Below are 25701 nucleotides of genomic sequence, written 5' to 3' on the forward strand. Positions count from 1 at the left end.
TCAGCGGCTTTTTGGCGATTAAAAGTTAAAGGTAACCAAAACTGTTTGTACACATTCTTGTACACGGCACAGACTTCACTGATGGAACATTCTGTTCTCAAATCTGCATATATGTGCTGTTCTGCATACATGTACTTCCTAGACATGCATACAGAATGGGCTACTTCACATGGCAGATTTCCTACACAGGTCATTGTTTCAATTTAGGAAAAACTGTGTACACTCCAGGCCCAGCACAGTACCTCCAGTGACTGTTGCTGGTGTCTATCTTATGTTTCTTTTAGGTTGTGAGCCTTTGGGGACAGGGATCCATCTTATTTATTTGTTATTTCTCTGTGTAAACTGCCCTGAGCCATTTTTGAAAGGGTGGTATAGAAATTGAATCATTAATAATAATAATAATAATAATAATAATAATAATGTACATCTTCATGTATAAATAAATGCATGCACCTGTTTCACCACATGTATCAACTGTGGGAGCTCTCTGCCAGCCAGGGCTCACCATATGTACAATCAGTGTTCTCTATTTTTTTCATGTCTGTGTGGAATGAGTTTTGTTCTGGGTGGCAGTATCAAGGCAGTGTGTGAGCATGTGCATTCAGAATGGGGCTTTCCCGATTCATCCCAAGCAGGATCTAAAACTAATTGAGCCGACATCCAAAAACTTGTGAGCGTGTGCACATCTTATAGGGAACACTGTGTATAATGCTGTGTTTGTGCCAATTAATACAAGATTGTACACATGTGGGGCATGGTGTGTCCTCATTGAAGCGATATCCATGTAGGAAATTCATTATGCCTTGGAGTCAGTTTCATAAGTACTTAAAGAGCAATCCTGCTGGAAAGGTCCATCTAGTCCAGCATCCCGATTTCCTAAAGCCAGCCAGGTGCTTCTAGGAAGCCACAAGCAAAGCTTGAAAGCAACAGTTCTTCCTTGATATTTGTCCCCCAGTCACTGGTATGCAAAGACATACTGCCTGTGGACCCAATGGCTTTATTACCTATCCTGGCAAGCAATCATTGACCCACCTTCTCAAAATGGCTTCCGTCTCTGGTATAATTGAGGGCAGCCAACATGAAATATAACAATCATAAAAATATAGTTTGGGAATAGGGATGTAGTTCAGCAGTAGAGCACCTGCTTAGCATGCAGGTTCAATCCCTGGTATCTCCAGGTGGGTTTGGGAAAGACCCTTGACAGAGAGTCGCTACCAATCAGAATAAACGCTGAGCTAGATGGATCAGTGATCCAATTCAGCAGATAGCAGCTTCCTATGTTGTTAGTCGCCAGAAAACTACAGTGCTACACAATAAAGAGGTAACACTCATAACTAATTCAGCCCTCTTAAAATACTCAACTGACTGAAGTTGATTCCACAAAAAGCAATAAATGAATGTTTAGGCTCCAATATTAGCACAGCATTGTCTTGTGTCACCAAAGTGAATGGAATTTACTTTCAAAAGGCTATCAAGTGAGTTAGGTTACTATTTGACTTCAACTAAGTGACCCAAGAAAAATGATCAGTTTTCAATCTTTATTTCAGATGTATGAAATGAAGACACTGGGACTACAAGTTATCTGTTTTAAAATCAGGATGAATTTTTAAAGCTAGTGTGTATTAAGTTTGTTCTATAATCCCAGTTTGTTTGAGATCCATGCACCCTTACAGTGATACCACTGAACATCAATTTCACTACTGAATTTCTCCTTAGAATATTTTCCAGTTATCCAGGACCACCAAAGCACATTAAGACTAAGAGCTTTTGCCCTACTGAAAAAGCAATCATCATCATCAATTTATTACGGCCGTTGGCCAGCAGTCAAAAGCAATCTAACAAGCTAACACCAGATTCTCTCTACTGAAGCTCAATCTGCAGAAGAATAAATCAGAGGTAAGGACACAGTCCTGGACCCTGCTACCAGAAAGTGTCACACATTCAATCCTTGGGATTGACTTTTAAGTGTTAACATTACTTGCTAAAGAAAAGTCTCTAAGAGCTCACTGTCAGCGCAGAGAAGAGGAATGCGTTTCAATGTCAAAAGGAAGCTCAGAAGAAAGTCATGAACTTTCACAAACCAAACTTAAACTACGAAATATCCCCTTTTAAGCAAGCGTTAGTGGGCTAGGAGATGACCCTGGCTTGCATAGATCGTTTTTATATTAGGAGAGTATCAAAACCTTGCACCGTGCCCTCCCATTTATGCCAACCCCAAAGTGCCTCTCCCGCCCTTTCTCCTTCCATCCCTCTGGTGACTTCTTCACCGACATAAACCTCCCGAGAGGAAGGGCGGGGGTGGGGGGGGAGAGCGCAAACCTTGCATTGCCAGCAGACAGACGCAGACCTACCTTGCTCCTAGCTACTGTGTGTGCTCTCCACCTTGACACACAGAGACAAATCCTAGGCGGGCGGCTGTTGTTGGGAAGCGGCTGCCTGGCCTGGCCTCCTCCAAGCCCGTCAGGACATTGCCGAGGGCTGACCTCCTGCGCAGCGCTGCAAGGTCTCCGCGGCTGCCTCAGTCACCTTCTCGATTTTCCCGTCCGCGCCAAATCGCAGCAAGAACAGCAACCGCCCGCTATTGCTACTGCACCAACACCTCTGCAGGGCTTATCGCGAGAGCCAAGCGGTCCCTCAGGCCAGCCGCAGCCTCGCAGCTCTCAGGCGGGAGGGGAGCGGAGGCGAGGAGGAGGCGGCGGCGGCGGCGATTTAAGGAGACAAGCCGGCTCCCAGCCCGCGCTTCTCTTGCGGGGCGGTGGTTTTGCTTCCCCAACCCAAACGAAAGAGGGGTGGTGAAAGCAGGCGGAGGGCCAGTTCTAAAGTTGCCTGCCCTTCCGCCACATGGGCGGCTACAAGTTGCAAAACGGAAGCCCCTTGACACAGCAGCGGCACTGCTCGTTTGCCTCTGGGCCGCTCACTCAGGCACGCACAAGATCCCAGCTGTTCCTGGAGTTGGGAAAGACCTAAGCGGGCGTCGGAGAGGGACGAGGCGGGGAGCTTGTTCTCACTCCCCACCCCCGCCCGAGGAGAAGAAGCAGTTGACTGCATCAAGAAACAGGATACCCAGAGCTTCAGTCGAGCGGCCACTCAAGGAAACTTACTACAGACCGAAATTCCTACCGGGTCCTAAAGCGTGCTACGTTGTGCCACCCAGCAAGCGACAAGTAGGCATCTGGTCTTCTGCAGATCAATTTTGGTCCTGCCCAACAGCGAGCGCGTTCTCTTTCGCGTGACCCGGGACCGGCTCTTAATTAAAAGTTCTCTTTAGAAGCGATTTATATACATCGCTACAGGAAAGCGCATCCCGCGCTCCGTTTAACATATTCTCCAACATTTCAGAGGACTGGGACACCCTTGTGCAGTTTCACGCCAAGGAAGTTTTTTGCCTACGCATATTATGATTGGAGACTTTCTCCGATGGCTGATCAAAACCAGTTTCTGGTGGCTTCACCGACTTCTGCAACAGGAACCCCTCTGGATAGGTGATGGGGGAGAGGATTATAGGAAGAAACAGTAGTGCCCACACATGTATCTTACTCGCATGTGTACTAAAGTCATTTGCGTGTGCGTGCACACACACGGATTTAACCTCTGGTGTCCAAGTCAAGAGAAACAGGTCCGCACATTAATACATTTTTTAAGAAGCATACCTCCAGCATTTCCCCCAAAGGGGAGTTATACTGCTACCAATGTTTTGAGTCCACACTTTTTGCAGAGCCCCGTTTCTAACATATTTGTGAAAGAAATTTAATGAATTTTCTTTTTCCTATGGCTCAAGACCAAGAAATGTTGCCCTGGTTGAATTCCTTTCTGTCAAACTATGCCCTGGGCACAAGTGCCCTGTCAGAAAGGAGGCGGTGATGCTATGCTCAAAAAGTAGGATATTAACATGACAATTCTATCTTTCTCTCAGCAACCAGACTACTGTTAACATATCTTCTGCACTGATTGACTGAAGTCAAGTTGGTGTTGACTCTTAGCGACCACATAGATAGATTCTCTCCAGGATGATCCGTCTTCAGCTTGGCCTTTAAGGTCTCTCAGTGGTGCATTCATTGCTGTTGTAATAGAGTCCATCCACCTTGCTGCTGGTCATCCTCTTCTTCTCTCTCCTTCAACTTTCCCCAGCATTATGGACTTCTCAAGTGAGCTGGGTCTTCGCATAATGTGTCCAAAGTATGATAGTTGAGCCTGTTCATTTGTGCCTCAAGTGAAAATTCTGGATTTATTTTGTTCTATGATCCATTTGTTTGTTTCCCTGGCTGTCCATGGTATCCTCAAAAGTCTTCTCCAGCACCAAAGCTCAAAAGCGTCAATACTTTTCCTATCTTGCTTCTTCAAAGTCTAGCTTTCGCATCCATAGAGTGTCACAAGAAAAACCATTGTCTGAACGATTCTAATCTTTGTAGGTGTAGACATGTCACAGCATCTAAATATCCTTTCCAAGGCCTTCATTGCAACCCTACCAAGTGCTAGTCTGCAGCGTATTTCTTGACTGCTGGATCCTTTACTGTTAATGGTCAATCCTAAAAGGCAGAAGCTAGCCACTACTTCAGTGTCTTCATTATCAATTCTGAAGCTGGTTGCTGTACCCATTGTCATTAGTTTAGTCTGTTTTACATTTAGTCATAATCCCATTTTTTCACCGAACTCCTTGACTTTTATTACTAGAGCTTGCAGATCATCCACATTCTCAGCTATCAAGAGTGGTGTCATCAGGATAGCACAGGTTATTTATTGAGGTTTCTTCTTCCAACTTTAAAACCACACTCATCTTCTTCCAATCCAGCTTATATGTTCAGCATATAAACTGGATAAATAAGGAGAAAGGAGACAGCCATGTCTTACTCCTTTGCCGATCTGGAATCAGTCTGTTTCACCATGTTCCATCTGGACTGTAGCTTCCTGTCCTGTGTATAGGTTTCTCATGAGAACAATGAGATGTTCTGGGATGCCCATTTTCCTAAGGATATTCCACAATTTGGCATGATCGATGCAATCAAAGACTTTGAGTCAATAAAGCACAGTACCTCAAGTGACTGTTGCTGGTGTCTATCTTATGTTTCTTTATAGATTGTGAATCCTTTGGGGACAGGGATCCATCTTATTTATTTGTTATTCCTCTGTATAAACCGCTCTGAGCCATTTTTGGAAGGGCGGTATAGAAATCGAATAAAATAATAATAATAATCATCTGAAGAAGAAGGTGATAGTAGAATAGAAGAAAAAGAAACAGAAAAAACAAGATACAAAGATCTACAAATTGAAATTGACTGTGGCAGAAGAAGACCAAAACAATTCCAGTAGTAATTGGCGCCCTAGGTGCAATTCAAAAACATCTTGAAGAGCACCTCAACACCATAGGGGCCACAGAAATCACCATCAGCCAGTTAAAAAAAGCTGCTTTACTGGAAACAGCCTATATTCTGCGACAATATCTATAATAACAACAGCAACAATACTGATAATAAAATTCAGCCATCCCAGGTCCTTGGGAAGGACTCTATGTCTGGATAAAACAAACTAGTCAATAACACCTGTCTGACTGTGTCAACAACAACAACTAATAATAATATTGACTTATTTCTGGTATTCTTTGGCTTTCTCAATTATCCAGCAAGCATCAGCAATGATGTCTCTTGTTCCTCGGCCTTTTCTGAAGCCAGCTTGAACATACGGCATTTCCTTTTCCATGGAGGGCTCTAATCTGCTAGCATATGAAATTAAGGATATTGTGCGATGGTTTGTGCAATCTGTCAAGTCTCCTTTCTTTGGTATGGGTATGTGTACTGGCCTCTTCCAGTCTGTTGGCCACCATGTCATTCTTCAGGTTTGCTGGCATAGTTTGGTTAGAGCCTTGACTGATTCTTCTTCTGTTGCCTGCCGTATTTCTGTAGCTATTCCATCAATTCCTATAGCCTTCTGACTTTGTAATGACTGGAGTGCTGATCTAACTTTATCTCCCCCGTACTAGAGGTTCTTGCAAGTAGGGGATAACTTCTAGAGTATCTTGGATGTTGATGTCCCTACTGTACAGGTTTTCAGTATACTCCTTCCATCTCTGTTTGATCTTCTCTGAATCAGTTACTATCTGTCCTTTGGCATCCCTAACATACCAATTCGAGGTTGGAACCTGTTAAGATCTTTTGGAAAACTTGCCATGTTTTTCTATGTCTTTTTCCATCCTCAAGGTCTTTATAGATGTCATTGTGGTAGTGTTCCTTGTCTCTTCTTTCTGAAATTCCCTATTAAGTTCCTTCATGGGGTTGTTATCTTTCTTTACTTTGGCTTCTTTATTATTATTATTACATTTATATCCCGCTCTTCCTCCAAGGAGCCCAGAGCGGTGTACTACATACTTGAGTTTCTCTTTCACAACAACCCTGTGAAGTAGGTTAGGCTGAGAGAGAAGTGACTGACCCAGAGTCACCCAGCTAGTTTTATGGCTGAATGGGGATTTGAACTCTGGTCTCCCCGGTCCTAGTCCAGCACTCTAACCACTACACCAGACTGGCTTCTCTCCTCTTCTGGGCAATTTCCACCATCTGTTTTGACATCCATTTTGCTTTCTTCCGTTTCTTGGTCTTTGGTAGTCTCTTTTCACATTCGTCCTTAACAACCTCTTTGATCTCATTCCACAGTTCTTCTGGTTCCCTATCAATGAGGTTCAGAACTTCAAGGTGGTTGCTGATGTTCTCCTCGAAAATGGTGGGTGCATTCTCAAAGTCATTTTGTGGAAGCTGGATAGCTTTGTTTTTCTGTTTAGCGCAACTTGGAACTTGCACATGAGCAGTTCGTGATCTGTTCCACAATTGGCCCCCGGCCATGTCTTTGCTGTTATAACTGAGCTCTTCCACTTCCTTCTACCAATATTGTAATCAATTTGATTTCTGTGTACTCCATCTGGTGATGTCCATGTGTATAGGTGCCGCTTTGGTTGTATTAACAATGTGTTAGCAATGAAGAGATCATTGGCTTGGCAGAAACTAATAATTTGTACTCCTACTTCACAAGTTATTCTGCATAAGAAATTCTGAACAGCAGAAAAAACTTTTGAATCCCTCTCACATTTGGGTGCTTTGGATCACACATGAAGCACTACAGCAGTCCCAAGAAAAGTGTGATACTGGCATGGACATGCGCCATATGCTCTGGCACATCTGTGTGGGGATGGTTTCAAATGTTGCCTCAGCTCAGTGGAATCCCACAACCAGAAGCAATTTTCACTTGCACACACTACTGGGAGCATGCCTGAATCACATCTACTAACTCCTCTTGGAGTTACCTGGTTCCTGAAGTTTGAACATGAGGTAAGTCATTTTCTCAGAAGATATTTGAGTGAGTATATTCCATTTATTTCAGGGTAGTTTCACTGTTTAGTTACACATACACACTTACTTGAGTATTTGATTTTTTTCAGATGAGCACAGTTCTACAAGCACATCTGTTTCTCACAGGAGTCATATCGTTTGTTCATTCAGAAATGGGACACATAGCTTGAAGTGCTAAGAAAAGTGTGAAAGAACCATGTCCTGTGAACCTATTCTCAAGAAGGGAAAGAATCAGAGAAAGCTGCCCATGCGTATTCAATATGCAAAAATGGGGATGGATAGCAGAACCAGTCACGGGCCAAGGGTCTCTAAACTTTGACCCTAACTATATCAGCTATATAGTGTTGCACTATATCCTTCTAGAAACTACATACATTAATGTTAGAAATATACAAGCATGAAGCCTTTTCAAAGAGTCTCCAACTTAAAGATCTTAGAAACTTACACCCTTTTAAAACAATTGTTTCACAATTGTTTAAAAAAGCAATGCTTTTGCACATGAGTGGGTGGGGCTTGTGGCAGAGTCTGGTAGTCCACATGTGTGGGTTTGACAATGGTGGGGCCAACCCAATCTATATTTAGATAGATAAAGACAATCTATATTTATTCCACATGCAGAAAGCAAGAGCTGAAGAAGTTCATATAAGCCAACAGCTCTTGACAAAAGCAACAAGGCAAACCACAGACAAGACAATCTGCATGTATGCATGGTATTCTCATTTAGAGGACACTGGTCCCATTTTATTGCTGAGGCACAGCAGTAACCAAGGCAGCCATGGTCAGCCAAAGAAATTATGGTGGAGAATTTTTAAGCAAAGCAGTGCCTTTGAGAACATGAAGAGTGTTTTCCCCTCACCACTAAGCAACTACAGCACTTCTCCCCACGCAATTAGAATTAAACAGCAGCGTTTACACGGCTGTGTAATGGAACATCCCATATAAAGCCCAACACCACATTTTCAGAAATAAAAGCAAACTAGAACACATTTCTGTTCCACGCCACACATGTACAGGAGGACCTCGATATCCACAGATTTGTTATCCATGGATTCGTGTATCGACAGTTGGGTAAAAGAGATCCAACCTTGGCAGAAGTGGGGGTGGGGGAGGGGAATACACACACAGCAACCTTGCATATCCACAGGTGGCTGGAAATGACCAGAGGAGGTCATTTCGGGTCACCATTTCCTGTTTTGAGTCCCAAAATGGCTGTTTAAGAAAGACAATTGGGGGCAATTTGGGGGCATTCAGGGTATAACATGACTCAGGGGGAGCAGCAAAGCATGGTATGGAGCTCCCCCCCCCGCAACAAACTGGCTGATTTTCAGTAATTTTTTATTTTCCCGACTGGGAACATAACCCCCACAATCCCATAGCCCCCAGTGACTCAATATTTGCAGTTTCCATACCAGCCGTTGCAGCTAGGAATGAAACTCCTGCAAATATAGAGGTCTTCCTGTATTCCCCCCTTTTTTTTTTAACCTGCCACTTGCCTTCCAGTAGTTCTTTTATGCCAGTTTATTTGCTTATCTCAATGAGAGCTTCTAGTTATGCAACTGACAATTATATCTTTTGGTGTAACCCAAAAGTAAAGGATCTTAGAAAGCATATGCTTTTGGTATAGGACAGCCTTTGTGATGCTGACTCCTTTAGCTAACAAAGACATATATAGTGGAACCTTTTGCTGCTGCCACAAATAGAGTTGTTGCTTAAGAGTTGGAAGGACATTTGCTCCAGGATAAGGCTCTGAAAACCATGGCTATCCTAGTTGGAAAACTTGGGCAAAACACACACAAAATAGCCAACATCTGTCTTATCAGCAAAACCCAGGAAACTGTGACAGATGAAAATTAATAGCTTTCACTGCACTTGCTTATGTAGCAGGATACTTTAACACACAATTCAATGCTATTTGAACTACCCCCAATTTCAGCCAAATCTAGTATTTTGATACAGAACATGCTAAACTACCTAAGGAAGTTAACCTCCTGATCCCAAATGCCCCCCACTCAGGCCTTATTGGCTCAACATTAATTTTGTATGACTATTCAGTGGGGCCCCCCAAATAGGATTCTATGGTCTTGCATCACCTCATTGAGGTGAGTCCCATTTAGGATGCTTTGTGTTGAAGAGTTTCTTAGATTGCATCCAAACCAGTACTCTTTGTTGCATCTGATATCTTACATTCTCCTGGTACAACCTTCCCCATCATTTTAATATCAACTTTCCTTTCAATAATCATTCAGTAAAAAAATTGGTATGATCATTTGGAGTCAGATGGGCTAACTACTGGCATTTCAGTATTTATTTGTAAATACCAGAAAGGTTATCGCAGTGTTGCCATGCACAATTCTCCCCCCACCACACACACTTTGTCCCTAACTCAAATGTGGTAGGCCAACTCCCATTTTCATTTCTCCACACTAAATTCTCAGAGCCTACAATGGGTTCACTGTGTGGGCTGCATTTTCATGTAACTGGTGCTGCAAGTCACAGTCAGCACAAGCTCCCTCATTTGCTAATACAAGCAAGTTGCAAAGGGGAAAAGACAAAGCTGAATGGAGTCAGTTACCTTAGAAAGACATTGTCTCCAACAAATAACTTCCTAAGCTTTTCTATGTTTATAGTATAACATGGCCAAACATACAGCATACCAATGTTACTGTGTTGCTATTTAGCTTGAAAGTACTAGCATATATTGTAGTTTTACCTGAGTTTAAAAAGTAGGTTTATATAACCAAATCAGTAATAGAACTCCTGTAATTAAAGTGAGAAGCACATACATCTCAGGTGTCAGTGACCTATTGGGATAACTGGTGTCCCACGTACAGTCTCAGTTTCTAATATTTCATTATTCCAATGTGTCAAGTTTCCATCATCAATTAGCCCTGATACAATTCTTATTTGTAAAATCATTTTGGATGTTTCCTCAAGTTGTAAATGCAAGCAAGGCTGCATCGTATTTAAATATTTGAAGACCTACAGGTATAAGTAGCCACCTAATGGTGCAGTGGGAAATGACTTGCCTAGCAAGCATAAGGTTCAAATCCCTAGGAGTATGTTTCCCAGACTATGTTTCCTTCTAGCTGAGACCTATGGATCTTACATAATATGATCTTATGTTTCATCTTATGTTTCCCAGACTATGCAAAACACCTATATCGGACAACAGCAATATAGGAAGATGCTAAAAAGGCATCATCTCATACTGTGTGGGAGATGGCAATGGTAAACCCCTCCTGTATTCTACTAAAGAAAACCACAGGGCTCTGTGGTTGCCAGGAGTCAGTACTGACTCGATGGCACACTTTACCTTATAAGTGGTCCAAACTGATAAGAAATATCCTTCAGCAATTACAACTCTGGGCTGGAACCGAGGGAAAGGATCCTATACAAAACTGTAGTCCTAAAATTACAATTTATTTATTTATTTAAAAAAATTCAAATTAAAAGTTATTTTAAAAGCTAAAAACTGAGAACTATAAAAACTAGTCTATAAAACTGTACATAGATACATATTTTAATGTGAATGACCATGTATGTGATCATTTTGAAAGTGAACCTGAATACAGACATCTTTAAATGCAGGATACAGATAGCGAGTGGGTTCCTGTATGTCACTGAACATAATGAGTGAATAAGGCTTATCCCACTAAGTATGACATAGAAATATCTATCATTATAGTAATAACTTACCCCTTCTTGTTTAGTGAAGAGTTTGAGGCAGTTATTTAGAGATTCACAAGTTTCCCTTGATGTTTCAGAGACCATTTCAACTCTTCTGAGAAACGAAGTAGGTACTTTAAAAAAAAAAGGGTGGGGTACAAGAAAATTGTGTTTCCTTCTTTTATTTATTTATTTATCATTTTTATACCACCTGATCTGTAAATCTTTAGGCAATGTACAAATATTTACCTTTACCAAAAAACTTTGTTGTTGTTATTGTTACTGTATGCAACTTTAAATGTGTACAGTTACGCTGTCTTGAAAAACTCAAGACAACTTAGTCTAAAAGATCAACGGATGCATTTGATGTCAGTCACTTAAAAAGAAACGGAATTTCTAGTGGAGCAGAAACTGATGTACAGGTTCCTCTAATGAAGGCTGTAAGATCCACAGGTCTCAGCTAGAAGGATGCTGCTAGATACAGTTCACTGAGAAGTAAAACCTGTGCTCATATAGTATCAGGAGAATCAAGGCCAGGCTTATGATAGGCCATCCTATTGAGTCAAACAATAGGAGAATGGTCCTAGACAAGCCAGAAGTCAGTCAACATACAGCAAGGGGAGAACTGTAACCTTGCTAAGTGAGTGAAACATTACCACACAATTCCAAGTTTTAATCTGCTCTAACACTCTAAATTCCTCTAGCTAGAGCTACGACAACTAATATGATGACAACTAATATTTATATACTGCTTTTCAACAAAGGTTCCCAAAGTGGTTTAAAGGTAAAGTGTGCTGTCAAGTCGATTTCGACTCCTGGAGCCCACAGAGCCCTGTGGTTTTCTCTGGTAGAATACAGGAGGGGTTTATCATTGCTTCCTCCCTCACAGTAGGAGATGATGCCTTTCAGCATCTTCCTATATTGCTGCGGCCTGATATAGTACCAGCAGGGATTGGAACCGGCAACCTTCTGCTTGTTAGTCAAGCATTTCCCCGCTGCGCCACTTAAGGTGACCAAAGTGGTTTACACAGATATAAATAAAAAAAATGGCTCCCTGTCCCCTAAGAGCCCGCAATCCAAAAAAGAAACGTAAGTAGACACCAGCAACAACCACTGGAGGGATGCTGTGCTGGGGATGGATAAAGCCAGTTGCTTTCCCTCACTAAATAAAGAGAATTGCCACTTTTTAAAAAAGGTGCCTCTTTGCTCAGTTAGCAACACTACAGCTACCGTGTTGGAAGAGAAGGGCAAGCTTCAATACTTTGCTAGCCAACACTGGATCACAGTAATGGCTAGAACTGGGATTGCTAGCCAACTCTGGGCCTCAGTGTTCCTTTCAGTATTGAGTCCTGAAACACCCAGCTTCAGCTGGAATTCTTTTTGGCTGCATGTGCATGCTGGAGAAGTAATCCATTTACTTAGTCCCCAAGGCAGTCTGACATATATATATTGATTAGGGCTTCTAAAACACGGCACTTATACAGCTTAGTCAGCTTTATTCAAGCATCCCACATGGAAATGACTAACCTGTACAAGTGTAGTGCATGCTGGGGAGGTGGAATGGATTTTGGTGTGGTACGTGCTGGAGCTTTGCATGCCAGATAGTGGAACTGCACCGTCCATAGGTGACCTGAGAATTGCAAGTTTGTGTATCCTACCTTAATAGCGTTTATGAAATGCGATCAAGATGAAATGAGCAATTTTGTTTCCCTGAAATCACTACCCAAACTCAAAATATTCAACTAGCCTTTCCATTCTGTTCCCTCATGGGTTTTCTTCTTGTCTGGACTGTGAGCCATCTGGGTAATAGCATTAAAAAAAAATTAGGAAAAATGAACTGGAGCCCCCAAAGTGTAGTAGTTGTACAATTTGTAACCACTGGATTACTGAAGAACAAAAATTCTACAGAGAAATGAGAAAGGCTAACTTTGCATCTGTTACTAATGTCTGGTTGAGTTCTGGTCAGGCAGAATAGCAATGGGCACATATTTGCTGAGAAACTGAGCAATGACATAAACAAGTCTTTACATTGGTAAGCCAACAATTGTGTGTTAATTGGATCAAAAAAAGTGTTTCAAAGCAGCAAAGTAATTCCTTATTGATTACCTTGAGTGGTGTCATGTGACTTAATCATGGAAAGGAAGCTGGAAATCTCTCTGTCTAATCTTTGTTGGCATGTCTGTGCATTCTGGAGAGAAAAATAGAGCTATTTAGCATTTTAAGCAAAATGTTTCACATCTTCAGAACAAGTGTTGAATCTTTAGTTGTCTAATGAAGCACGGTTAACTGTAACAAAACCTGCATCATAATAAAGCTTTGGGCCAAACTAGAGGAGACATACAACATCTGTTATCAGTCACCCAAATCCATTTTTAAACAGCCACAGGGCTGTGACCCAAACTGTACTGGGACTGCAGTGCTAGGTGTGTGTATTTTCTAAAACTCTGTGTTTTGCTTTATTTTTTCAATTTATATTTCTCCTATGGTTGCTTTTTGCTCCACTATACAAGTACTGTTTTCCTTAATGGGATTAATAGCAGGAGGAGGAGAGGTTTACATTAGGAAAATGAACTGGGGGCCTTGCCCACAGAATCATGGTCCCAATCCAGTTCTCCTTCCCTCTGTTTTTAAAAACATATATAAAGAGACAGGAGCATTCTTCTACTTTTAAAACATTCTAGTCGTGTAAACCACATACTGAATCTGCTAAGGTTTGGGCCAATATTTTTCATAACTAGTTTTCTCCCTTAATCTTTTTAATATTTAAGAGTTTTCGCTGTGTTGGCCTCAAGGAGAAGACCATTGAGCCAACAATGACATAAACAAGTCTTTACATTTCCTGTGGCAGCACAAAAATGTGCACATTATTTTGCATGTAGGTTGGTGCAAGAAAGAGATATCTATTTGTATTTCTTAAGGCACGTATACTTCTATTTACACTGTTAGAATTAAGTGGAGCAGAGTTTGCCAGCAATAACGCATTACCCCTTTAAATAAAGGGTATTTTGTTATGAGATGTTAATTAATTCCTTTGGAAATGCCTTTGTATTAGAGGAACACTGAAGAGTACATGTGACAGTTTCTGAATGAAAGCTCTCTACTGCCAAAAGTATGTCTACAATTTCCAGAAGTTCAATTGTTTCAATGTGACACAACTGATACTCAAATTTCACAGCATAAATTTTTTAGATACTGATGAAGCAAGATATACTCAGAGTAGAAATAATTCACTAATTGTTATAAAATGAGCAATATGCAGTAAGGTTTCTCAAGAAACCATCTGCAACAGTACAGCATGTACTGGCACAGAACTGGGCCATATCTAGAGTTCCACACATACTATTTGTTGTGCATGCAAGTATGTGTCTTGAAAGAAAAGAAAGAGAAGTGGGTGGGGAGAGAGCAGAGGAAGACTGCAGCAAACAAAGATGCATGGAATTAATCCAACACATTAACACACCAGAAAGAGAAAACAGTGGAATAAGCCAAGATTCATACACCTGGACAGTTTTGTGTAAAGAAAAAAGGTAGGGCCTCTCTGGTGTAAACAGAGAAAAGTAAGTACACTCAGCTATTAAACTGGTTCTGCTAATAAAGCTGACTACATTGGAGAAAAATGGGGTGATTGATGGTTGTTGTAGTCCAACATCTGCAGGAAGGCTGAAGTTGTGCAGCCCTGTACTAGACAGTCAACTAGATAATATGGAAGCAAATGCTTTGTACTATTGCCAGAGAATGCATCAGCACAGCTTAGATGATGGCCTGCAGCTGAGAGGAGTCCCAGTTCCACCACACAGGGTGTAGCTATAATTGAGCAGATTGGTTCAAAGAACCTGGGCCCCCAGCTTGAGGGCCTCCCAGGTCCACACCTCCCTATTTTATTCATTATCTCCCTCACTCTGTGGCCACTGGGGAGAAGGGTGAACATGGGTCCCCTCTACCCTAGCTATGCCCCTGCTCATAGCGGCTGGTGGGCATTGGAGCATTGAGGGCAGGGGAGAACCTGGTCACAGAGGCAGAAGTCTATCCCCCCTGCCCTTCTTCCACACCAGCAGAAATTAAAGAGCCATACTGGAATTTGCTAAATTGCATATTTATTTATTTATTTATTTATCAATCAAATTTGTACACCGCCCCAAACTTTCGTCTCTGGGCGGTTAACAATAGCATAAAACAGTAAAATATGTACAAAAACTTAATTTAAAAATCATCTACAAATTAAAACCTAAAATTTTAAAGAAGTGAAAAAGCTTGGTGAAGAGGTGGGTTTTCAAATGCTTTTAAAAAATTGTCAGAGATGGGGAGGATCGTATCTCAGTAGGGAGCGCATTCCACAGTCTCGGGGCAGCAACCGAGAAAGCCCGTCCCCGTGTGGCTGCCAGCCAAGCTGGCGGCAACTGGAGACAGATCTCTCCGCATGACCTCAATGGGCAGTGGGGCTCATAATGAAGAAGACTCTCTCTTAGATACCCAGGGCATAAGCCATTTAGGACTTTATAAGTTATAACCAGCACTCTGTATTTTGCCCGGAAACCTACTGGCAGCCAGTGTAACTCTATCAACAAAGGAGTGATGTGGTCTCTCCAAGATTACCTAGAGACCAACCTGGCCATCACATTCTGTACCAACTGAAGCTTCCGGACTACATACAAAGGTAGCCCCACATACAGCGCATTGCAAAAGTCAAGTCTGGAGGTTACCAACATATGCACCACTGTTCTGAGGTCATTCATCTCAAGAAATGGATGCAGCTGGCATATCAGCCGAAGCTGATAGAAAGCCCCTCTGGCCACCGCCTCAACCTGAGATACCAGGGAGAGGTGTGTATCTAGAAGTACTCCCAGACTGTGAACCTGTTCCTTTTGGGGAAGTGTGACCCCATCCAGAACAGGGAGATCAAAATTGTCTCTGGAGTTCTGACCCCACACAATAAGTACCTCCATCTTATCTGGATTCAGACTCAGTTTATTCTCCCGCATCCAGCCCATTACTGCTTCCAGTTTAGGGAAGTTATGCCATCTCCTGAAGAAGTTAACATGGAGAAGTAGATCTGGGTGTCATCAGCATACTGATAACACTCTGCTCCAAATCCCCTGATGCTCTCTCCCAGCGGTTTCACGTAGATGTTAAAGAGCATTGGAGAAAGTATGGAGCCTTGGGGGACGCCATACTAAAGCTCAGATTTTGAAAAGCAACAATCTCCAGTCGACACCATATGGAATCTGTCCGAGAGGTAGGAGCGGAATCACTGTAAAACAGTGCCTCCCACCCCCAACACTCTCAGACATGTTGACAAGCCACAATACTTCTTGGAGAATGTCCTTTGGAAAGATGAGACAAAACTCGAGCTTTCTGGCAGGTCACATCAGCTCTATGTCCACAGACAAAAAATGAAGCTTTCAAAGAAAAGAACACCATACCCACTGTAAAACATGGAGGAGGCTGGGTTATGTTTTGGGGCTGTATCTGGCTTGGGGTGCCTTGAGTCTCTGCAGGGAACAATGAAATCTCGCTAATTCTGGAGCAAGATGTACTGCCCAGTGTCAGAAAGCTCTTCCTCAGTCGCAGGTCATGCATCCTCCAATAGGATAATGACCCAAAACACACAGCTAAAAGCACCCAAGAATGGCTAAGGACAAAACATTGGGCTATTCTGAAGTGGCCTTCTATGAGCCCTGATTGGAATCCTATTGAACATCTATGGAAAGAACTGAAACAAGCAGTCTGGAGAAGGCACCCTTCAAACCTGACACAGCTGGAGCAGTTTGCTCAAGAAAAGTGGGCCAAACCACTTGACAGGTGCAGAAGTCTCATTGAGAGCTACAGGAATCGCTTGTTTGCAGTGATTGCCTCTAAAGGTTATGCAACAAAATGTTAGGTTAAGGGTCCCATCATTTTTGTCCATGCCATTTTCATTTGTGTTATTATTTAAAATGTTCTGTTGCATCAAAACTCTAAAGCAAAGTCTGATTGTTGTTAAATGCAGAATAAACAATGATGGGTGCCCATTACATTTGTCAGTTTCAAGTTATTTCAGAGACAATTGTGGGTTCTTCTTTTTTTGTGGAGGAGTACCAAAACATTTGTCCATGTGTGTATTAAAAAAATACTCCATGAAGCAACCAGGAAGTGCATTTTTAACCCATTATTTTAGTTCTTCCTGGGGGCAGTGCCAGGAGGAGCCCCCTAAAAATCAGATTGGCTGGAGCCGCTTGAGTAGCAGCTGTTCCAGCCAGTAAAGACCAAAACCAGAAGTTAAAGGCAGAGGAGGAGCAGCTGGAAGAGGCTCCCTGCTCTGAAGGCTGCTGCTCGTAAGTCTGATCCTTTATTAGTTTGTTTTTGTTTGTGGGGGCACTGCCCCTCCTGCCCAGCCACCACTGGCCCTGCACCCACACCAGCAGGTCTGCATGGTTTGATGGAAAGTCAAAAACTAGGAGCCAGGAGATCACTGCGTCCTCCTGAACTTTGCCCTGGGACTCTGCTTTCTTCACTGCAACCATGACAAAAGACTTAGGAAAAAACTAACGCTTTCTTGCTACTAATTTAACCAAGGCCTTCATTCCAGTTACAAACAAAATTACATAGTGGCCTTGTCATTATTTAGAACCAACTGAACTCATGGATCTATTTGGAAAGAAAAGCTCCTGAAACTTCTCAGTGATTATTTCCATTAAATGAAAAGCTAACCTGCTATACATAGTGTTTCTCTACCATTTGTTTTTCCAAAACGAATATACATTAAGTAGTGTAAAAATGAGCTACACATGATCAAATTATTCCTTGGATTAAAAGATTCCTTTGCTTCTAAATTATATAAACCTCATAGTACCATTTTGCATGTGAGACCATCATTCATGTTTACCTTTTTTTAAGGATAGAGAGATTTCCTACAAATAGAGGTTTCCATATAATTCTCAAACAAGTCAGAAGACCTAGCTTTTAAACAAAGCAGACTAGCTCCCTCTCCTGGCTAAAAATAGTAAAAAGCTCTTATGCATCTCCAAAATGTAAACATTGTTAGTGTATTTGGGAAATGTCAAAGTAATATCTGTTCACAGACTACATAGACTAGATGGTCTACATGCTTTTGATAAAGTGATGGGGTTGTAGTTCAGTGGTAGAGCATCTGCACTGCATTCAGAAGGTCCATGTCCAGGTAGGACTGGGGGAAACAAACTCCTGCCTGAAAACTTGAAGAGCTGCTGCAAGTCAGTGTAGACAATATTGAGCTAGACGGACCAATGGTTTGACTCTGTATAAGGCACCATCCTATGAATACACGTTTATTTAGCACAGTAAAGCAGTTATTTTGTTTTATCCCCTCAAATAAGGGGATATTCTTTTGTTGGGCAAATCTAAGACTTATGAGAAAATGCAACTTTTCTCATAAAAACTATTTTTTAGTGTGCATAAAATGCAGAATGAAAAATGCACAAAATGCATTTTGTGGAACGCAAAATGGATGAAACATTCCACTGGAACAACCAGGCAAGTTGATTGTTCTGATGGAACGACCTTTGTTCCGCTGGACAATTCCTGCCACAATTTTTAAAATCCAAAATGGCGCTTGGATTGGGGTTGGGATGTTCCACCTCTGAATGGGTCGTTCTGTTCTGAGCTCAGAACAGGACTCTTTTTAAAAGGGTGTTTTGTTCAGAGTTTGAAATGGCCTGTTTCAAGGTGGAACATTCCTTGGAAAATTCTGAACATCTCTATTGATTAGTAATTTTAGAAACGGAAGCACCAATACTTTAAATCAACTTCAGTTGATCCAATGGAAGATCCTCTATTTTGCATAGCAAGTTTTAAACCATGAAGACAGTACAGCCATAGTACTTCCTTTCCCCTCACCCCACTGGATACAGCTACAGCGGAGTGATTTTATAATGTCTGAATGAGGCTACAAGAATATATGAAATGGTTTTAAAGAAGCTCTACAAAGATAGCATAGAGTTAAATGTTAGCATTTAAATTGTTAAAAGCTAGGTTAAAATAGTTATCTAAATGATGAAATTCCTGATTAATATGGGCAGGTGGTAGAAGAGCCAAGATCAGTTATTGCTGGGGACTCCAGCGTGTTCATACATGCAAGCAAGGGATGCTTCTTCTATTAAACTCTATCCCCCAGTGAGATCTCTATCAGCAGAGATTGGCTCACCATTATCGGGAAGTTCCCTTCTATGCTAGCACTTTATCCCATATAAATAAATGATTTCCACTGACTAAGATGAAAAAAGAAAGCAGGGAGAAAGAATACATAGAGGCAAACCTTGAACTCATGGGGAGGAACTCATGGGGAGTTTTGCTCTCTCTGTCCAAGATTACACCCCATTAACTTTGTCCCATATGACCATGGGAGTGGGGAGAGCTTGTAATGTCAGGAAACTTTTATATTTGTTTAGTACACAAGCCATAACTATTTGCACCACTGTTTACTGCCTCTTTAGAGAACAAATGGAGAAGACAGAGTTATTTGGGGGAGATTTACTTACCATCATTCACTACAGTGAATCACTAGTGTTATGTACACAGTTCATTAGAGAGGAATGCAAATCTACACAGCAGTTGATCTTTTTTTAAAAACCCAACCATTTTGTATTGCCTCTTGAATAAAGCTAGCCTGACGCTCTAGTGGACTGCTAAGGGAGAGAGCTTAAAACCCGGAGAAGATATCTTCATATGCCCATGGTCTTCCGATGCAGACATACCATGGTCAGTGGTCCTTTGGATACCTAGGGTCCCAAAGAGAGAATATCTAGCTCCCAGAAGAAAACCAGCGATCAATGCACTTTTTAAAAGAACAGATGTGTGATGGAACATACATATAGGAGCTGGAAAGTGAGTGTGTGTGCTGCCTGACAAGGTGTAATAGGACTGCAATATTCTACCTCCATTTAGAGGCAAGCCACTGTTTTCAACAAGGCTGTCACAACTGAACACTAACTAGACAGAACCACAAAGTGCATTATGTTTGTATTTCTCCTGCAGAGAACTCTATATAGCATGAGCTACAGAAACCTCTTACTTACTTTCAGGGAGTCCTGCAAGTCAACGATGGATACCGTATCATCCTCTTCCTCATCATCACTCAATTGTTCCTGAGTACAGTAGTGTGTGCTATATGCTGAATGATCTTCTATAGCCTGCACCCAGTTCTGGAAAGAGAGAGAAGAATACAATATTTGCTACTGTTTAGCATCTAATATACTAGGCACTCTATAGAACGGAACACCCTTATCCAAAGGGGCTTAAAGTCACAGTAGGCAACTAGATGGAGTGCAGTCTCAGATGGCAACGGCCATTTTCTAGAGACTATGCTTTGATCCTGCATTCAAATCAAAACATGGGGGCCACTGAACATTAGTATTTCCTAGTTTGCACAAATGACTAGCTAGGATAGTGTAGCGCAGGGATTCTCAATGCTGGGTCCCCAGATGTTATTGGACTTCAACTCCCATAATCCCCAACCAAAGGCCACTGGGGTTGGGGATTATGAGAATTGAAGTCCAATAACATCTGGGGACCCAGCGTTGAGAATACCTGGTGTAGGATTAAAGCCTTTGTCTCAGAGCAAACTCACGCGAGGGAAAGAAATGCTGAATCATCCCTGCTGAGCTGCCTGGCTAGGCTTCTCCTAAAACTATCCTGTATTATCGGCAGGTTCAAAATGCTGCCACCACCACCCTTCTTATCGACAGAGCTTAAACCTCTATGGGCTTGGGGTGGAATCCCAGGGAAAACTCTTTATTTTGCTATTGGATAATCACAAAAATCTTCCACATGCAAGCCTACACGTGGTGGTAAAACAGATAGCTGCTGAACGTTTGAGGACATGTTTGCACCAGAGAACACCCCCCACCCTTTTTCCTGAGTTAAAAACCAACTTAGAGAGACTTGTAAAAAGAAAACCTTAAAAAGAGTTTTATTCAATTACTACAGACTGCATCCATCTGAGACTCTCTCAGCTTTTAGGTATAGTTAAGAATAATTAGTAGGGTTACAAAAATAGATTGCCTTAATGCACACTTAAATGTTTATAGCATCTTTTGCAACACCCCAGATAGGATGGACATAGACTAGTGTTCCTTATTCTAATATGTTACAGGTAAAAAATAATAGAACAGTATCAGGAATATGCAAAAGCACAGACATACAAAGAAATATAACTTCCATGACGCAAAGTCTGACTAAAACCTTTCTCTAATTTAATCTTCCCGAAGCCAAAGCCCAGGTTTCCGTTCCTTGAACTCACCAAACTCCAGATTCAAATTCCAAATTCCTGCTCTCCTGACTTTCAAGGATCTGCAGAGTTATTCTCCTGCAGCCAAACTCCATGGTGGCATATTCTCCTGAGCACCTCCAGCCTAGCTCTTATCTAACAAAGAACTCTCGTCTTCTTGACAACAGCTCTAGGTCCCACCCCCTGGTGTGCTGATTGACTGAACCCTGGAGTTCACCAGCCTGTCAGTCGAGTTCACTTCTAGTTAACTCTTTAGAGGGAGGAGAGGCTGATCACTACAGATAGTTACAGTGAAGTTACAAATCCTTAGAGGACATGCTTTCGGCAGTGTTAGATGGGTACAGTTTAGCTGTTGCCTCACTTTCTCTTAAGCACAGGAAATGAGCAAGACTGCAACTGTATAACATGCATCACAGCAATTCTATGTAACGCTGCAATCCAATGCACACTTACATTGTAATTTGTCCTACTGACTGCAGTGGGATTTACTTCTGAACAAACCTGCACAGGATTGCACTGCAAGTGGCTTTATTGTTTCATATAGCATTACAAGTAACTCAACACACATTAAGCACCAAGAAGAAGCTTCTCTCCAAATATACTTAGATGGTGATTTCATTCCAAACTTGAATATACAAGCTACCAGATACACTTACCTCTCTCAACTGTTGATTGGTCTTGGGAACTTTAAAACTGTGAATTGTATTATCAAAGCACTTGATGGAGAAGAGGCAGCCATCTGCACTTTTTATCTTAAACAGAAAGCAAGGACAGTTTGCAGCTGAGAAGGGCTTCATACAAATCATCAAAACTGATCTGTTGCAGAACTGAGATTTTACAGGTTTAATTCTACATATCAATATCCCTGCTTTATCTGGTTCTTGTGCACTTATGCAGTTGCTACTGTCAGACTGTAAAATAAGTGGGGAGGGGGAACCATAACCGAAAATACATTTTGTAAAAGCAAAATGTAGCAGATATTTTATATTTTGCTAAAACCACACCCACTTGTTCATCATAATCTATGTAGAACTTTATACCAAGAAGAGATCAACAGTTTCTCAACTATCCCTGAGGTGGGCTAAAAATCTATTTTCTCCAGGTATGTTCACACATAAACCCATTTTGTTAGCCTACTTACCAGTAAGCTTATGAGATCACCCGGCATTGTGTGTGTGTGTGTGTGTGTGTATGTCCCATAAAGTTCACAATGCCTGGACCAATATGAACCAAATTGGGTACAGTTGCAGGGACACATAGGGATGCCCCGATGGCGTAGTTTGTGATGATGTCATTCACGCCAGTTCAAGATGGCGGACACATGAACGCTTGAGGCGCAAGTGGGATAACTTGTGGACTGTAACCAATTTGAACCAAATGTGGTACAGTTGTAGTGAGTGACACACAAGGACACCTCAATGGTGTACTTTCCAATGATGTCATCCATCCCAATCCAAGATGGTGGATGCGTGAACATTTGAGGTACAATAGATCTAACTTGTGGACCTCAATTTGAACCAAATTTAATCCAGTTGTGCAGAAAGTTGCATATGAAAGGGAGACTAGAAGTGTGAGCACTGTAAGATATTCCCCTTAGGGGACTGAGCCACTCTCGGAAGAGCAGAAGGTTTCGAGTTCCCTCCCTGGCTTCTCCAAGATAGGGCTGAGAGAGATTCTTGCCTGCAACCTTGGAGAAGCTGCTGCCAGTAGACAATACTGAGCTAAATAGACCAATGGTCTGACTCAGTATATGGCAGCTTCCTACGTTCCTATGTAAAGTGAAAGGAAAGTAGGCAGATTAGTTCTTACTAGAACAACTTGTTCAAACATAACAGGTGTTTCAGAGTTCAGGTTTCCTTACTGTGCAAATTGCTTGTGTTAAATGCTTGCATCCTTGGCGACGATTACTGTTTCCAGTATCAGTCCTACAAAGAAACAGAGCAAGTAGTTCATCATCATCAATATTCCAGCTGTCAAAAAAGTCTGAAGAGTTGTCAATTTTACACTTACTGTTTTTGGTACCAGGAGAGAACTCCGTGTTCTAGTACTACCCAATATGGCTTCCACCCAAAAAATCTTGAACTCTTAAAAAAAAAGATTCAAACAAATTGTCCATCACTTCAGCAATCACTGAAAGGACTATCACATTAATACGACAAGCAACATGCAGCACAGCTATGCAATGTAATACTGAAATCAGTACATTCTTAATGGATTTAAATTTCTCCTAAAGGCTGGAAGTGTTGAATCTGCTAGTTGCTCTGTTACGCTTTTGGTACTTACTTGCAAAATTAAGGATATTGGGAAATGTGAAGAATTCCTCTGTGTTAATGTTTATTATTTATTTATTTATTTATTTATTAGAAACATTTAATATACCACCCACTCCAAAGACTCTGGGAGGTGTACAAAAACATGTAAATAAGGCAACATTAAAGATTGCATTCTAAATTAAAAACTAAAGTAGGTAATGGAAAACAAATAAAGTAAACTACAGGGCAAAACCCTGGTGAAAAAGAAAAGTCTTCAACAGAGATTTGGAGATCAGTAAGGAAGGGGCTAGACGAATCTGAAGGGGAAGAGAGTTCCAAAGAAGTGGGGCAGCAACCGAAAAGGCCCTTTCGTGGGTCCTAGAACTCCAAACCTCTCGAAAATCAGAGACCAACAAAAGGGCCATTTGAGATGATCTAACAGAATGGGATTACAATAAGATATGACCTCTATGTGTCCTACTGAGGCAGATACATTACATTGTAACTACTGAAGAGTTCCTTTTCTTTGCTGACTGGTTCTACCTGTGTTTACAAACTGTAGTTTGTTTTTTGCTTTTTAAAATTTTTTATTGGTTTTTACAATATCTTAACAATCCCATTACATCTGATTAAGTAAATATTGACTTCCTGCTCACCAATCAGCACGATTCATTAACTATACAAGTCAACCATTGCTATAGTAATTCAAAACATATATCCTACACATTGCAAACTCGATTTTACTCTACCCAACCTGCTATTATTACTAAATTTCAAACCCTGCTGAAAAGTCAATATTAGAAAAATAGTTCTTTAAATATAGTAAGAATGGTTTCCAATCTTCTTTAAAACATTCCAAGTTTTCATCCCTTATCAATACTGTAAGTTTTGCCATCTCAGCATATTCCAAAATTTTTATCAACCAATCTTCTTTTGAGGGCATTTCATTGTCCTTCCATTTCTGCGCATATACTATTCTGGCTGCCGTGGTTGTGTACATAAAAAATGTTAAGTTTCTTCTGGAAAACTCTCCTTGCGTTATTCCCAGCAGGAAGGATTCTGGCCTCTTAGGAAATGTCATTTTAAAAATTTTCTTCAACTCATTATATATCATATCCCAAAAGGCCTTTGCCTTCCCACAAGACCACTACATATGAAAAAAAGTTCCTTCACAATGTCCACATTTCCAACATTTGTTTGGAACATTTTTATACATTAATGCTAATTGTTTGGGTGTCAAATACCACCTGTACATCATCTTGTAATAATTTTCTTTTAAAGTATAACATGCAGTGAACTTTAAATCCATTTTCCATAATTTTCCCCAAGCTGCCATATCTATATTATGACCCACATCTTGAGCCCATTTTATCATAGTCGTTTTAACCACTTCATCTCTTGTCTCCTCCAAAAGCAACAGCTTATACATCTTAGAAACTAATTTTTCGTCATTTTCACACAGCTCCTTCTCAAATCTTGACATTTGATCCTCAAATCCAACTTTAAGATCCTTTTTATAGATTTCATTTAACTGATGGTACTGAAACCAGTTACTAACCAAATTTTGTACTTCGATTAGGTTTTTTAATTTACAGCCCTGTTCTTGGAAACACAACAAATCCCTGTAAGTACCCCATTCAGGTTGCATATTTACCTCTTTACGTGCTAAAGCTTCAATCGGGGACAGCCATAATGGAGTTTTAGATTCCAACCATTTTTTATATTTTACCCACACTCTCATTCTTCTTCTTACATAGTGATTAAGAAAATCTTTATGCACTTTACTTTTATCGTACCACAGATATGAATGCCATCCAAACCTTCTATCGAATCCTTCCAGATCAAGTATTCTGGGAGTTCTTAATGTTATCCATTCTTTTAACCACGTCAAACAGCATCAAAATACACCCTTAAATCTGGCCGGGTAAGACCACCTCTTTCTTTCGCATCTGTTAAATTTTTCAATTTAATTCTTGGTCTTTAAGTTAAGTTAAGGTGTTAATTATAGGAATAGTCTGAAAAAGACTGTAGTTTTAACAAAACATAGGGGATTTGGTGGCATCCTAAACTGTCCAATGAGAAGGATCTCACAGATAAAGGTCCCATCCAATCAAATTAAAGCAAAAGGAACTCTGCAGGTGAAGGCTTTAGCCAAACAGTTTAAAAGGTGTCAGCTGGGCTGGGGTTGGCCAGGCCTAACCGAACATTCTGA

General features: G+C 41.2%; 1 protein-coding gene across 6 annotated transcripts in view; it reads right to left on the reverse strand.

The window, feature by feature from the left end:
* The window catches only part of OSBPL1A (oxysterol binding protein like 1A), a 127298-nt gene that overhangs the window by 56893 nt on the left and 44704 nt on the right, over window positions 1-25701 (reverse strand). For all 6 annotated transcript variants that reach the window (XR_008305586.1, XM_053242965.1, XM_053242967.1 and 3 more), the window contains 6 exons: window positions 23248-23321; window positions 23099-23162; window positions 21894-21989; window positions 20027-20152; window positions 13104-13185; window positions 11028-11131 (listed from right to left, as the gene is read on the reverse strand). Coding sequence is in view for 5 of the 6 variants with exons in the window: in XM_053242965.1 (XP_053098940.1) it covers window positions 11028-11131; window positions 13104-13185; window positions 20027-20152; window positions 21894-21989; window positions 23099-23162; window positions 23248-23321 (546 nt within the window). In the remaining variant the exon portion in view is untranslated. The remainder of the gene's footprint in view (window positions 1-11027; window positions 11132-13103; window positions 13186-20026; window positions 20153-21893; window positions 21990-23098; window positions 23163-23247; window positions 23322-25701) is intronic.

This window comes from Hemicordylus capensis, chromosome 4, assembly GCF_027244095.1.
Source record: "Hemicordylus capensis ecotype Gifberg chromosome 4, rHemCap1.1.pri, whole genome shotgun sequence".
In the NCBI taxonomy this organism is placed as follows: Eukaryota; Metazoa; Chordata; class Lepidosauria; order Squamata; family Cordylidae; genus Hemicordylus; species Hemicordylus capensis.